This window comes from Gadus chalcogrammus, chromosome 6, assembly GCF_026213295.1.
Source record: "Gadus chalcogrammus isolate NIFS_2021 chromosome 6, NIFS_Gcha_1.0, whole genome shotgun sequence".
NCBI classification, from domain to species: Eukaryota; Metazoa; Chordata; class Actinopteri; order Gadiformes; family Gadidae; genus Gadus; species Gadus chalcogrammus.
In genome coordinates, this window is record NC_079417.1 from 14127309 (window position 1) to 14143413 (window position 16105).

At 41.1% G+C, this 16105-nt stretch overlaps 1 protein-coding gene across 1 annotated transcript in view; it reads right to left on the reverse strand.

Moving 5' to 3' along the window:
- ipo11 (importin 11) overlaps positions 1–16105 on the reverse strand; it is a 119511-nt gene that overhangs the window by 48671 nt on the left and 54735 nt on the right. The window contains exons 21-22 of the mRNA XM_056592110.1: positions 13109–13224; positions 12260–12336 (exon numbers count right to left, since the gene is read on the reverse strand). Coding sequence (XP_056448085.1) covers positions 12260–12336; positions 13109–13224 — 193 coding nt within the window. The remainder of the gene's footprint in view (positions 1–12259; positions 12337–13108; positions 13225–16105) is intronic.

Sequence of the window (16105 nt, forward strand, 5' to 3'; positions counted from 1 at the left end):
CTATTGACCATAATGGTTTAGAACGCCATAATGTTAATGTAGGCATACATCTACCGGCAACTTCAGAGCAATAACGAGAATGGTTGCAACCATCTGCGAACTGCTTTGGAACATAATATATGCAATGAACCTATTTACTCAGTGCATCAGCCTGCATGAATATTCTGCCCTAAATGGCCTGAAACACAGCGAAACATGACCATAGGACTATCGCCGGCACTACAAACAGAGAGCCAGTTGGAAGATATCCAAAGAATTAATGTGACTTTTTCAATGGTTATGGCAAAAATCGATTTTCCTCAGTTTAGTGTTGTACAGGTCCTTCAGGGTATTGTGATTACCAGTGGAAACGTTAAATTGTCTGAAAGAACTTTTAGCAAATTTCTGTATACAGAAAGGTGCAAGAGTCCTACAGAGTCCAATCATCTTACCAGCAGATCTTTATTTTACGATTTTCTAAACACCGGATAACAGAGCTGTGCTCCCCCACGATTGAATTCCCAACATAATGTTAGCTACAGCTGTATGGGTAGTCTTCACATCTAATGGCTTTTTCGCTTTACGTTAGCAAAAATAACTATTTCTTGGAATGAATTGTGCTTACTTTCGTATATAAATCATTGAAGAAGTTTGCATCGTGTGCCAAAACAATGGATGATGCCGTGAGTTCGCAGAACATTTATTTTAGTTCTGTTTTGCAAAGATCTAAGTGCAGTTTTGCTGTGAGGGCTAGTGCACGTCAAAATTGCTGAATAGCAATTTTTTGCAGCATTTAACCGGAAAACTTAAACATATCCCTTTGGGAGCAGGTGCTCTTGATCAAACTGAATTTATTCACACCTATAAAATATTCAACAGTTCTTATGAATGACTACCTAAATCAAAAAGTTTGAAACTAATGTAACTAAATATAACTAACACATAACCTTAAGGTGTTCCCTGATAAGTTTAATCAAAAACCCTATAAACACAAAGAAAATCCTTATTCAAATGTAATCGAATGAAACTCAATGTTCATGATAATATACAATTGTGGGTTAACGCTTCTTCTAAATCCAATGCTTTATCACCCGTTGAGAATAAGACATAGGTGGTCTGAGAAATGTGATTACAATTAATGACCATGTAACACTGTCCAGTTCAAGATTGATGTGTCAGTGTCACTGTTTGAATGCGCCTGGACTCATAGAATCAAGTGCACACTATGCAAATTGCCCAAGCATGCAAGTGTATGTGATATGTAGAGGGATTATGTATGTGACATGTAGTTAATCTAGTAGACGTGAGCATTGCATGCTGGGATCAAAGACACCTTAGCTAAGCCTGATGCCAACAACTCCTGATACAGCCACAAGTGAAGTTGATGGCATTTTATGGAAAAATATTGTCTGTACTTGATTGAAGTTGTTGCCAGAGGTTTCAAGACTGCCGCGACCGGAGGATTTGCTTTCCTTTGTTTTATATGATTGAGGACGCTCAATTTTGAGTTGCTGGATCTACATTCTGGGTCAGCGTCGATTCCAATCAGGTTCCTGTCTGACACGAGGCAGGGTTAGAGAACATCTGGGATTGCCCATCTTCATCATCTTCCTGAAAATTCATGCCTGGAGCAGATAAGATCTAAGGCTTAAGCTAAGCGCAGCAAGCATACAAACAAACACACATTCTACCCGGGTAGCACATGCACATTGAATACACTTGGACGGACATGGATACAAACTAAACTCTTTGGACTGGACTTTGACGAACATTGATAGACAACATAAGCTGTAAAGAGACACTTTACTTTCGGTTCCTTTATTTCTTTTATAGATTGGGGATTTTAATCTGAACCGTGATTCTACTTTCTGTTGATTGTGAAAATAAACATCCCTGTATTTACCTTTTACATTAATCCATCCCTCGCTCCTTGAGTTGAATCTGAGTACAGTAGTCAATTAGGTGTTGTTCTTACTGGGTTACACAAGCAATTCCATTCCAGGAATCCCACTATTCGACATGAGAACAAAATCTTTCATACAAAATAGCACAAAGCTCTAGAAAAACATGGTGGTATGTGAAATATGTACATACAATTATCGCACAGATCAAATAAGGCTAATGTAAGACTGGACTACTTCACAAGAGCCACACGTTGAATGTTCCACTGCAGGATATTGATTTCTGCCACCAATCTCCAGGGTAGGAACACCCGCGTTTCCACACACATAATCCAGACATATCAATACTGGCAGCGGAGGCCAATACAAATCATTTCATTGAGGCCCGAGACATAATTTACGTTAAAAAAAAAAATCGGTAGTGCTGAGCTTCTTACCGATCGATTATCAGGGGACAATGGGTTGTACAGAAGGCCTTTAATGAAACTCGGGATGGATCGCAGTGGGGGAAAAAGACCAAAGCTAACTAGAAAATGCATTTCCTGCAGAAAACGCGTCGAGTGCTTTAGTACAAAGTGAGGTTGAAAATATATTTTTAAAAAAAATGGCACATAGCATAAGAGATATAGAAACGTTAAATGGCTTAAATCAAGTGAACGGATTTGAACAAAAGTTCAAAAGTCTAAATGGAGTAAACACTGTAAACATGCACACCATTTAAGAAAAAGTAAATGGTTGGAAATAAATAAAGGGATCGCTGAAAGAAAAGCACAAAGCATTGCTAAAAATGCAGAAATGTAAAATTAATTGAACTGAAGGAACCACAAATGTATTGCCCTGCTGTGTGTGTGTGTGTGTGTGTGTGTGTGTGTGTGTGTGTGTGTGTGTGTGTGTGTGTGTGTGTGTGTGTGTGTGTGTGTGTGTGTGTGTGTGTGTGTGTGTGTGTGTGTGTGTGTGTGTGTGTGTGTGTGTGTGTGTGTGTGTGTCTAAGAGAATAGCGAGCCGGTGCGTGATTAAAAGTAGCTAAATAAAGGGAACATAGGGAAAAACCACGAAATCTGGCAACACTGCCTGAACGTCCTCAAGAAGTAGCCCAATCTGCCGGGAGAAACTGCCCAATCTGGCAACACTGCTGAACGTCATCACGCTCCAGCGTCAACGTAAATCAATGAGACCAACTGAAAACGAAGCCGGTATGAAACTCAAACTGTAATTCTGAAGAAAGTTTAAATGATATCAAATATCATTTAGTGTGTAGATTTGTTAAATAGTCTGAACGAAGATAAACGGTTGAAAATTTATTTAATTTTGTCTTAAACAGTTGAAGTTCCAGAGAATGGTTCGCCGTCCTCCCATTGACTCCCATGTTAAAAAGAGATAATATTTTAAAAGTAGAATATCTTAAAATGTATTAAATATTTTAAAAATCTGAAAAGAAGCGCGGGATTCCAAGCTATTCTGAATATTTTCAAATTTGAATGGAGTCTCGAGGTGAAATATTGAGGAAGTAGATAGGTCCCAATATTTGTAGGGAATAAGAAAGAAAGAATAAAACTTATGAAGAACAATAGTTGAGCGCTGCACGCAGTACTCACCTAACTAAGGAAGACACTTGCTTAACAATAGACGAGTCATATCTTAATAGTACCGAAAGAGTTAAATAACCAAACCCTTTTTTTAGTGGATGTCGATTTGAAGGAAGACCGGCTTATTAAACACAGCAGCAATGAAGATCGGCAAACAAAACGCAGCAGCAAAGCAAACACCACCAGTGGTTGCTACACCACTAACCCAGGCCTCCACACCACTAACCCTAGCTGCTACACCACTAACCCAGGCCTCCACACCACTAACCCAGGCCTCCACACCACTAACCCAGGCCTCCGCAACACTAACCCAGGCCTCTGCACCACCAACCCAGGCCTCCGCACCACTAACCCTAGCCGCTACACCACTAACCCAGGCCTCCACACCACTAACCCAGGCCTCCACACCACTAACCCAGGCCTCCGCAACACTAACCCAGGCCTCCGCACCACCAACCCAGGCCTCCGCAACACTAACCCAGGCCTCCGCAACACTAACCCAGGCCTCCGCACCACTAACCCAGGCCTCTGCACCACTAACCCAGGCCTCTGCACCACTAACCCAGGCCGCCACACCACTAACCCAGGCCTCCACACCACTAACCCAGGCCTCAACACCACTAACCCTAGATAGGCTGAAACCCAGAATGTGAGAAACAACGTCGACCTCCAAAGGCTCTCCACCCAAGTCCGCACCTCAGTGATTGCATGAATAAAACCCATTTACATTGACTCATCAACCGCTCGCTTTAATTATTAGGATAAGGAAAAAAGGGAAAGCTCAATACATGTACTTTTGCCAACCCCTGTCCAGCACCTCAACCCCACTGATCCTCATCCTCCTTTCCAATACAGCCACCACAGCCCTTACTTGCAGCCCTGATAAGATGTGCAGGTTGCAATATCCTCTGGAGAACCGCCTCGTATGAACCTAGATATGTGCAAGGTATCAGGGTCGGGAAAGACAATATCCACAGGAGCAAATGTGAATATCCACAGAAGCACAATATGAATCATATTGTGCTTCTAGAGCCCAGGGAGGTTGGGTAATACAAAGCAAAGTCAATAAGGCCTTCTTCCTCCTTCCTTCACAACATTGTAAAAATGATTACTACCAACTCAGCGGATCACATTTTTTTTGTGACGATTACTCTATTCACAGATTTTTTTTCCATGTTAATAAATTCAATTTATGTAGCGCTTTTCTCGCACTCAAAGGGCTTTACATAGGAGCACAACAATAAACAAACAAAAGGAAATGTAAAGTTGATGGGGCTTGGGTTGGTGGGTGATCTAGGGGTAGGCGGAGGAGAAGAGATGGGCCTTGAGGTGGGACTGGGAGACGGTGAGGGAGTCACGGATATGTTGGGGGAGGGTGTTCCAGAGCCTGGGAGCTGCCCTGGAGAAGGCTCTGTCACCACGGCTGCGGAGTTTGGTTGTGTTGGTGGAGAGGTGACCGGCTGAGGAGGATCTGAGAGCCCGGGGGTGGGGGGGGGTCGATAGAGGGAGAGAAAGTCAGAGAGATATGGGGGGGCCAAATTGTGGAGGGCTTTGTAGGTGAGGACCAGGAGTTTGTAGTGGATCCGGTGTGAGATGGGGAGCCAGTGGAGTTTTTTGAGGACTGGGGTGATGTTGTGCCACGATTTAGTGCGAGTAAGGAGACGGGCTGCTGCGTTCTGGACCAGTTGGGAGTCTTTTGATGGAGGTGGTGGTGATGTTGGACAAGAATACATCATCTGCATCAGTTGGACTAATCTGGATAAATACAGAATTTACTGTATAACTTGGCATTGTTGGAGAACTTTAACATAGCAGTGTTTACAAGAACACATTTCTAGTTGTGAATCGAACACCTTTGAATGCATGTTCAGGCACTATCGACCCAGTAGTAGTAGGCCATCACTACTTTTTATTGTCAAACATTGACAAAACGGCTGTAAACTGTTGATAAAACAAATTTATTCTGCATTGCCTTGGGCACAGTCTGAAACGTGAGATTGAGTTCCGCAGCAAAAAAAGTGAGCCTGTGATTATGGGCTCTGAAGAGACTAACGGATGTTGTGTATATCGCTCGGATATTGGTCATCTCCAAAAGCAACATCTGCTATGCCACATGCATTTAGCTAGAAAATTTCTGCAAAGCCGTTTTGAATATAAAACTGGAATTAATGGTTAGCCAAAATCTGTTCTTAAAGAGTGCTTATTGCAAATATTTAATCAGAATAGCACACAAATGCCAAACCAATGAATGTGAATAATTTGTTTGAAGTGATACCAGTGTTGGAATGCAATGGGCATTTGCATTTATTTGCATATTAGATCAACATTGATTTATTTTCATAGACTTTAAAGATATTTAGGATGCAAATAAAACGCATGCCCTGCAACTGAAAATGCCCTGCATAGCAATGTGCTTGGCTACGACAAGTCCATATTCCAGTGAAAAGGTTGGTGGACTGAAAAAGTGTTAGAGATGAGAACTTTTGCCCTTTTATACAATTCTGCATTTAATATATACATTAGGAAACGTCAACCTCAGTTGGGAAGCAAAGAGCCAGGGACCATGCAAGGCACATTAATGGAAAAGCTTTATGACACCCTAACAATGTTAAACTGTTAGACTACATTATGGCAATAATCAACTCATCCCTCCTGAACATTATATTAAAGTACTATCAAAGCCCACCTGCAGCATAATCAAAGGGAAAAGCTTGAGATGTTTGCTTGGCCTTTCTATAGAGAGGACAATGTTTGTAAAACATGGAGGCAATGTGGCCGGAAGGGATCCCTTTGAGAAAGAATTCCCTGTGATGTACACCCTGTCTAGTCATGGTTGAGAAATCATGTCTTGAGAGAAGATTAAACATTGAGGCTCCGCATGGGAATCAATGAAGTGGGAAAAATTGATATAATACCCTCTCGTGCAAAGATGACGTTAAAGTTGAAAAGCAAAAACCTCCAGGTGTCTCCATCACCAATGTCTGAATTTGCTGAATGGATGAATATGGAAAATAAGTCAAATAAACCACATGTAGTGCATATCAATCGGTACAATACATCAAGCATCTAATGATCTCCATCACAACTGTATAAGTATAACAAGTGGTGCTTGACTGTATTCATTTATATTTATATAATTGAACACTTCATTTCTGTGACAATAGTCAAAGTAATTGAGGGACTGGAGAAAATGCAGCAAAACAAAAATCTATTATGATTCAAATTACTAGCCAGCATATTAATGGAAAATGTTTACAATTTTAAAGTTTAACATGTGCATTGATTCACTGACACACGCCTCCCAGCAGCAGCAGGTTTACTTTCTGATATTACTGCAGGTCAGCAGCGATGGAGAAGAGCTCTTTATCTGCAGGGACAGACCCAACACCTCGCAAATAACAGAATACAAAGGGAGGCATGAACATGATGGTTCACCTGAAGGTTCAACTAACGACCCAACAGGAATTCCATGAAAACCTGCAAAACACGGCCACATTTTCCAGAAGGAAGAATATTTAGACAGCCCTGGAGAGGTCTTCACTTGCACTTTTTAATTGGGGATGTACACAGATGCGTGCCCCAGTATGCATCTTTGCATGTTTGGCAGCAAGCATGAAAGTGAATTCATACGTATTTTCATGCAATACAGTTAACGTACAGAGGAGCAGCACTCAAGTCTTTACTATCTGACTCATATGAAAGTTACACACAAATATCTTCAATCCTTTTGAAAAAAAAAATATATTTTTTTTTAATGAGACAGGGCAGGAACTGTATGCCAGGCTGGCCTTGAAAAGAGGAACAAATTATACAAGAGAAAACAATACTGGGTCAGAAAAAAAAAATAATATATATATATATATATATATATATATATATATATATATATATATATATATATATATATTGAGCCCACTTCCATCAAGTTCTGCAGATCAAGATAGACTGGTGAAATAGGTTAGACGTTGACGGAAAACGTTATGTTTTGTTGACAGGTTTGACAGGAGAGAGCGGTTATTTACATCCTGGCATTTAAAAAACACGCAAGCTGTAGTTTGGTGACTAAGCGGGAGAGGAGGTTTCAGAGTTTGACATCACAGAAGGTAAGTCCAGACCTACCATAATAACCGTCATGTAGCCGTTAGTCAGCACAGCAGGCATCTATGCGAATCAACTGGCACTTTAACATAGTATTGAGCATTGTGTAGCATCTTATCCTAGCTATCTTGTTGCACAAAGGGAATGGGTTAACCTAACAATTGTAAGTACTTGGCACTTGTTTTTATGAACATCTTAACTTTATCGACAGCGATATATTGGCATTTCCCTTTCTTCTCAAAAATGTACTTACTGTAAGTCGCTTTAAATAAATGCCCTAAATGTAAATGTCACCTGGTAGAACTTTTTACTATTTCTGTAGGCAAGTTAAAATAATATATATCCTTTTATCCTTACGCATCATATTAAAATCCCCAGCCGTCTCTGTCCCTCAGTAGCTCTTAATGTCCTTGTTGCCTATGGTCAAAAATTAACACTAATCATAATTCAATATCACCCATCTCTTTTAGGCCTTGCAGGTAGTCTTTCATTGTCATTGGAGTGGCAAAGGTAAAGTATCATAATGTGATGTGGCACTCTTTTCTAAACTATTGGACCATGTACCTGAGAAATTAACATTTATCTTAGTATTACTCAAAATCATTTGAACTAATTTAATGTACAATGTTACCTTATTTTGAATGTCAGCAGTTTGTGTCACACATTGCATTGAGATTCCCTTGTCATTTAAATTTTGCACCCTTGGGAATTTGCATTTAGATCAATGGAAAATAATTCTGCATCTCTATTGTAGAATCGCCTATTTCAGTGAAATAAAGGGTTCAATCTTTATGGCGTTGGAATGCCCTGGGAAGGAGCAGAACGCACTATGGACCATCCACTTTATGGTGCCAGCACTCATTACTCGGATGAAAATTGCCATTCACTTTGAGGTTTTCTAACATTAATATAAGTTCCCCTAGCCTGCCTATGGTCCCCCAGTAGCTAGAAATGGTGTTAGTTGTAAAAGGAGAACTAGCTATCTTGCTCTGCCTTTGAAAAAACAAAGCTTAGACGCGCAGATTTGGAATTTGCCCCCTGTATGTCGTCATACGGGGACATGTTACATCCCCTTTCTCTGCTTTGCCCAATGAGCTACGACGACAATGAGCTAGCTACGATGAGCTATGTGTGTGTGTGTGTGTGTGTGTGTGTGAATACACACACACAGTTTTGTACACTGTGTTGTACACTTCTTTGTTATTTTGATAACCGTTCTGCTGTTGGTGTTATGGCGCCTCACACGTCGGGTTCGCTGACGTCTCTGGTACTTCCACAACGAGACTCGTAGTGGGGGTTATCTCAGCCATGGTTGAGAAGGAATTGGGGGGAAAGGAACTTCGGCTTAGACTCCCTAAGGTACATGAACCACGACATGGAGGAGAAAGGGATTGTTGCCCGCGATTGTTTCCCGCCAGAGCCCTGCTGCCTGCTGCCTGCTGCCCACTGCGGCGAGGCACCACCGCCACGAGAAACCACCCCCGTGGCGGTGGTGCCCCGTGGCGGTGGTGCCTCACAAAAAAGAAGCACCACCACCGTGGGGACAGGTCTCCCGCCGGAGCACCGAGTTTTAGAATATTTACAGAACACGGCCAAAAGCAGTGTGCCTCACCATTGCGATACATCCACTGTAAACACGAGTTCATGATACCGTGGCCGTAAGCTGCTCAGTGCCACAGCCCCACCCTCCACCTAGACCAGGGTCTAAAAACGGCACGTTTGCGGAAAACTTATTTTGGGACTGGGTCGTAGTGGCTGTAATTCTGCACCAAGGCAGAATTCCTTGAACAACTTCAAATACTGTGTTAAGGGCCCACTATATATAATCATCCATAAAGTAGCATGCTATGGGACCTTTAATAGTGTGTAGTTGAAGGCTTGGCTAACTGTCAGTTAACATAATTATTAAAAGAAAAAAAACAAATTGTTTCAGTCAGTTTCAATGCAACAATTACTTTGTGAGAATTTGCAATGGCTAATTTAAAGTTGACGGCTTTTCAAATTGTCAGTTAAATCAAGTTAATTTATAAACCCAGCATTTGTAAGACCCCTACAGAGTTATTAGGAGTTTAAATGCACAACTTTAATTTGTGTGAATCATGCGAGTGCTTATTTTTAGAAATGAATCATTGAGAATCATTGAGATTAGGTTTTATGCAGTTGTGTAAATGTGAATGCATTCGGTTGACTTTTTCGGTAAATCGTCTATTACTATATCACCACCATTAAAAGACTTTATGCAGATTGTGACATTTCAAATATCCCAAATTAATAGCTTTTTAAAATGACCAGATACTCCCTTGAAACACATTTAACCAATGATTTTTTTTTTCCAAAGATCCCTCATCCTTTACTGAAGCCCCTTCCGATGAATTCAGCCATTTATCCGTCATTTTCATTTAACCTTCCTTATATTCTTACCATCATTTTTCATCATATAATAATACTGTTCACTTCACTTGCCTGGCTGGACTCTTAGTCGGCGTGGATGATATTTGGGGGCCATCCTCTTGAAGCTTTGTCTCTAACTGATGATGCGCTTGTCTTGAGACCATGACATAACAACAATAACAATTGGTGTAGCCCATTTTGTTTGTTCATTATAGCCTATTATAGGATTTATTGATCCGTTTAAGAGACATTTAATACGTATGGTACCTAATCTCAATAGGTCATTATGAGCCGATTTATTTCGGGTTAGTCTTGTTAGTACATTGAACAATGTTTTAAACATATTTTCCTCAGTGATGTCCTGGATATTAGGAAAAAAAACGTGTTGAATATCAGCATCAGCTGATATTGTGAAATATTTTAACAAAAAAAAGAAACGCACAATTTCAAACCCTCCAGCAAATATGCAGTCGCTTAGCTCCAGGCCTGTGATTTATAAACCATCAACTTCCGTTTAACCTGAAGCTGGAAGCCAGCTACCATCCAGACAAATAGCTGTCCAGCCTTTAAGTGACGTTAGAGCAACTTCTGTGATTTATGTGGGCCAAAGTTTTCCGGTTGCATTTTCAATCCACCATGTACATTTAACATGACTATACAGGAATACATTAGCTAGTGTGCCAACTTTTTTAACTTCACTTTTTGAAACCACTTAACCCCTGCAAAGGACGAGCCGTATGTTAGTAGTTCACATGAAATAGATTAATCCTGCATTTTTTGGCATCCTGCTTCCCTGAAGGACACGACACACAACTAGAATACTGTCAACATATTGAGCTTACCTTAAACTGCCTAAATCGACTTTGAACACCGGCGCTACAAGAGCTGTTATGAAAGTGTTGTAAGTACTTATTTGCATATTAAGCAGGCAAACAAAATCAGGAATAGTCTGCCTGATAAGGTCACTGGGAGGCACATTAAAGTTAATGGCAGTGACTGATCCGGTTAAATGTAAATGTAAATGGACTGCATTTATATAGCGCTTTTCTAACCATTGGCCACTTAAAGCGCTTTACAATGTTACCTCACATTCACCATTCACGCACACATTCACACACCGACGGCGGAGTCAACCATGCAAGGCGACAGCCAGCTCGTCGGGAGCTAACAGTCAGGGTTAGGTGCCTTGCTCAAGGACACCTCGACACTCAGCTAGGAGGAGCCGGGGATCGAACCAACAACCTTCAGGTTACCAGCCAACCCGCTCTACCTCCTGAGCTACTGCCGCCCTACGGTTACAATCCCTGGTTCGGTGTGTCCGTAATGGTGCAGCATAGTGCAGCAGCACTATGCGCAACATTGCAGTGTTTCCCATACATAGACCAATGTGTGGCGCAGCGCCACAAAATCAACACCGAGCACCACAAATTTATTCTGCTTATTTTTTCTTTTTTTTGCAATTTTTAAATATAAACATCGTTCCGTTCATTCATCTCCTTATAGCACTCTTTCTCCCTGACATTCCCGTTCACACACGAACACGCAGACACAGAGACAAGCTCGCATTCATGCCAGTGGTGCGCGGGTAAACTTATAAACAGCTGATTCGCCAGCTCCTCCTCTCAACGCGCCTATCAAAGGAAACCCCCGCAGCAGCGGGATATTTGGCACAGTGAACACGGTCGGCAACCGTTTTACCAAAGTTTAGTGTGATTTAATGTGCTCAAAAACACTTGCCAAAAATGATTGTTAACTCAGAAAAGATAATGTTAGCCCTTATGAACTCAACGTTATCGATATTGAACATCCCACACCCTAAGTCAGCATAGATAACATTGGTAACGCAGCAAACTATACTATTAATATGAAATGCGGTTGTAGTTGAGATAGGCTACGGTATTAGACTAGTACCCCATGCCCGATCTGCCGGCGATTTGAATTCGCTCTGCAGCAGGGGCTGGAGAGCAATACATTTCTTTCTGTTTCCGATCCACATTTACTGGAGCCAATCACCAAGCTGGCTTTCCCCCCTGGCGCGCTATTGGCTGGTTTAACGCAATGACGACAGGGAAGCGTTTGTTGCGATCGTTGGACTGATTGGTTGAAGGACTATTTTCACTTTTATTATTATATTTATACCGTCAGGATTCTCTGGTACAAGTAATCAGCGGAACTCTGTTAGGTGCTTCCTGATAAATCTGGCAATGCACACCCACTTCCAGAATATGTCAAACTAATAGCAGCAAATATGTTGAGTACACATGAAACATTTCAGACAACCAAACACACACACTGCAAGCTCACCAAGCAAGGCTGACATGTTGGGGAAAATCCTGAGTAGCTCCGGGGTGATGGCAGGGCTGTTCTCCAACGTGACCAACCTGCACAGAGAGGAAGAGATAAAAGAAGTGTGATGGGGCAATGCAACACATAAGAGCAAAGGAAACACCTGAGACAATAGAGGCAAAGGCGATATGAAGGATGAACCAGGAAACACAAGCAGGAGGTGCAGAAAGATAGGCACAGATAACATCAAGCTCAATGTCACGTTGCATTTCCCTCAAGGTTGCAACAAGAAACCTTCATCACCAGTATGCATATAGCAATTACATCATCATATGTGCCTGGATTCATTAACATAGGCCAAGGCCAGCTCTTAGTTCCTAAAAACAGCCCTGTTTGCTGTCACCAAGGTAAAAATATGCGCATTCGTGGCAGATGAGACTACACAAAATTGTTGAAATACAAGTTCATCGTTCACAGTTTGCAGTGCATGCATAAGAAAACCTGTTTTGCCGACAGCCTGTGTGGCAAATAAATATGTATACACATGTACTATATGCTTTATAAATAACTATAAATGCGCACAGACACAAACCTACGTTTAAAAAAAACTGCCATTGTTTGTCTTTTTTATTTATTTGACTTGCAAGTGCAGAAATATATTTAAAATAAAAGTATATTGTTTTTGCTCTTTATTTTTGTGGCTGATTTATTTTCTTCTGAGAACGGACGGTTTACTTAGACAACAGACTTGAAATACATTATTAAACCTCAAGCTGTGTGTGCGTGCGTGCGTCTACCACTGCTCTAACCCATTCTCTAGAAGGTGTGTGTGTGTAGGTTTAAGTGAATGTGTGTGCTTTCTCCTACCACAGCTCCAGTCCATCCTCCATGAGGTATACATGTGGAGACTGCGACACGTCAGTGCTCAGCTGGATGACAGGAAGAAGAAAGGGATACAGGTTCTTGCTCTCTGATCCGAGGCCCTGCGAATAACCACGGAAAACACAATCAAAGCTTGAAAATGCAACCCAAACACTTAAAAAACACCTTCTGTGGAACCTCTTCATTCTGACCCATGAATTGCTCTTCCCCCTCAGAACCTATTTTTCAACAGATTCCAGTAACATCTTTCAACGGAAACACAACCTTTACTGACCCAATGCCCTTTAGAATCACTCAGTCATTCTCTGCTACTATAAATTCTCAAGAAAATGACATAGTATGTAGAGACAGAGTGTGTGGGTGTGAGTTTAGCAGTGTGTGTAGCAGTTTCCATTGAAAAGAGGCAGGCACAAACATTAATGCAAACATTTGAACATTAGACAGTAGCAATACAAAGTCACAATATTTCCAAAAATATATAGAAATATGTATAAAATAAAAATGGCGGACACAATTTCTAAACTTTTCGCAAACTTATTCGTTACCTGCTCTAACGAATGATTTTGGAAACAGTCACCTTTAAGTAAATTTGATGTACTTTACAATAAATCACATTTATACTGAACCTGCACGATTAACGACCGCAATTATGTATAGGTTGCATTTTGTTAAAACAAATCTGCATGTAATTGCGAAAGTGGTCATGTGGTCAGTACTATTTGTCAGTACATACTTTCCAATTCAAATAAATAAAACAACTCATTTTGGCAACTTTGCGTATATATTGAATATATTCAAACTTTTTGGCAATGAAATAAGGTAATAAGCATTAACTTTCCTTAATTATACAATTTAAAATACTGCTTAACACCTCGTTTCTCATTAAAAATAAACAATAAATATATTCACATGAACTGGTAAGTGGGCTAGCTGTGACCGGACTAGGGTTAGGAAAAATTATCGATTCTTCGATGCATCGCGATTCTCTCGAGAACGATTCCGACTCGAAGCAGAAAAAGGTTTGTTTTTTTATTTATTTTGTTTGCCTGCTGCAACATTCTGTTCGCCAGAGAGGGATAATTTTAGTAATTTTTAAATTATTTAATTTATCTTCAGTGTGTATTGGCCAATCTGATTTGTCTTGACACGATTGCGATTCAGCCTACGCATAGCATGCACGCAAACTCACAGCCAGACACAATAACTCCTAATTCAAGAGCAGCTTTTTCTTTAATGACATAGAAAAGAAAGATTAGAAAGAAAAGAAAACTGAAGACAGTTTGAAGACAATAATCAATGCAAGCTGCATTGATTATTGCATTGTTCCTAGAAAGCCATATTTGTGACAAAAGCTTTCTCTCTAATAAAATATTAGATAAGTTAATTAATCTGTTGATGTCTTTAATGAACATCACAAAAGTAGGAAGTGATTAGCAAACTCTGAGTAGCAAACTCAGATGTATATATATATTTATGAAAATCACGCATGGAAATGTACATAAAAAAATTTGGTGCATCGAGATGCATCGATAATCGTTTTAGAATCGAATCGTTGACCTCATCCTCGGAAACTAATCGAATCGTGAGGTGCTAAGAGATTCCCACCCCTATCCTGGACTGCCCTCTAGACTCCAGAGACGGTGCTTGAGGAGGAGGATGTTAGACAGACTGATGTCATGGACAACCCCTCTCACCCCCTACTAGAGACTCTGGGGGCGTTAAGTAGCTCTTTCGGCAACAGACTGCTAGACCCATGGTGTAAGAAAGAGTGCTTCAAAGGGTCCTCTGTTCCAACGGCAGTTACGACGTTTAAACGCTTGCAAAACATACTATTGTCTCTGTCACTCACAACACCCAAGTCGCTATAAACAGTTTATCTCAGGTTTTATAGGCTATTCATTCTTACACCTACACAAGTGTAGTACCCACCTACCTATACTTCAAATATTTCAAAAACTTTTTCTTACTACACTAGAACGGTCTTGAGACCTGGGGCACTTAAGACATTGCATTAGCATGCAAACAGTTCAGACAAATGGCCTATGACTTTGGTCTAAAGAGTTGGCACTGATGGGTCCTGCGTTTGCTGGCTGCTGAGTGAACCAGCAACAGCAACTGCCCACATGCATGCACTGAGGATGGGGATCGGCCCAGTGCTGGCCAGAGGAGTGGAGCTCTTGCCTGGGGGTAGGGGGGCTTCCCAACCTGGCGCGCTATTGGCTGGTTTAACACAGGGACGACAGGGAAGCAACAGCAAGCAGCCAATTGCGTACAGAGTCAGTTGAACTAGGCCAGTTGATCACACATTTTGTGCTGAAGAAAGTGACAGCAGCCTTCCCAGACCAACGTGCTATCTACGATTGATCTTGGTCTGGCAATAGCCAGGCTAGCCTGGGGGTATTTCGGTCTTGTTTTTGTTCAGTAGAACATCGGAGCGATATACATATATACAAGTAAATGGTTGCTAAGCGACGTCAACGTCTTTGGCTGACTATTTCTCTGCTGATCAACACTACGAATGCTGGTAACAAATAAATTGTAAAAAGACAACATGTGAAGTTATTTTTTCGTTTTGGCAAGTAGCCGTGTAATAAGCGGGATTATGTATAGAACATCGCCGGTCATTATCGAAAATAAGTCCCTTCAGGGCGAACAAGACACCTCCGCTGCGCATTGGTGTCCTGCTTATTTTCCCGATAATGACCAGCGTTCTATCCCTTACATATCCCGCTGCTTCGGGTTTGCCTTTGCCTTTGTCGCGCTTGTCTCTGTGTTCGTGTGTGAACGAAATGACAGGGAGAAAGAGTGCTATGCGGACATGAATGAACGGAACGATATTTATATTTAAAATCACAAAAGAAAAAAAGAAGCTGAATCAATTTGTGGCGCTCAGTGTTGATTCTGTGGCGCTGCGCCACACATCGGTCTATGTATGGGAAACACTGGGCTGTTTTTTCTAGACTTACACGTCTTAATCGCATT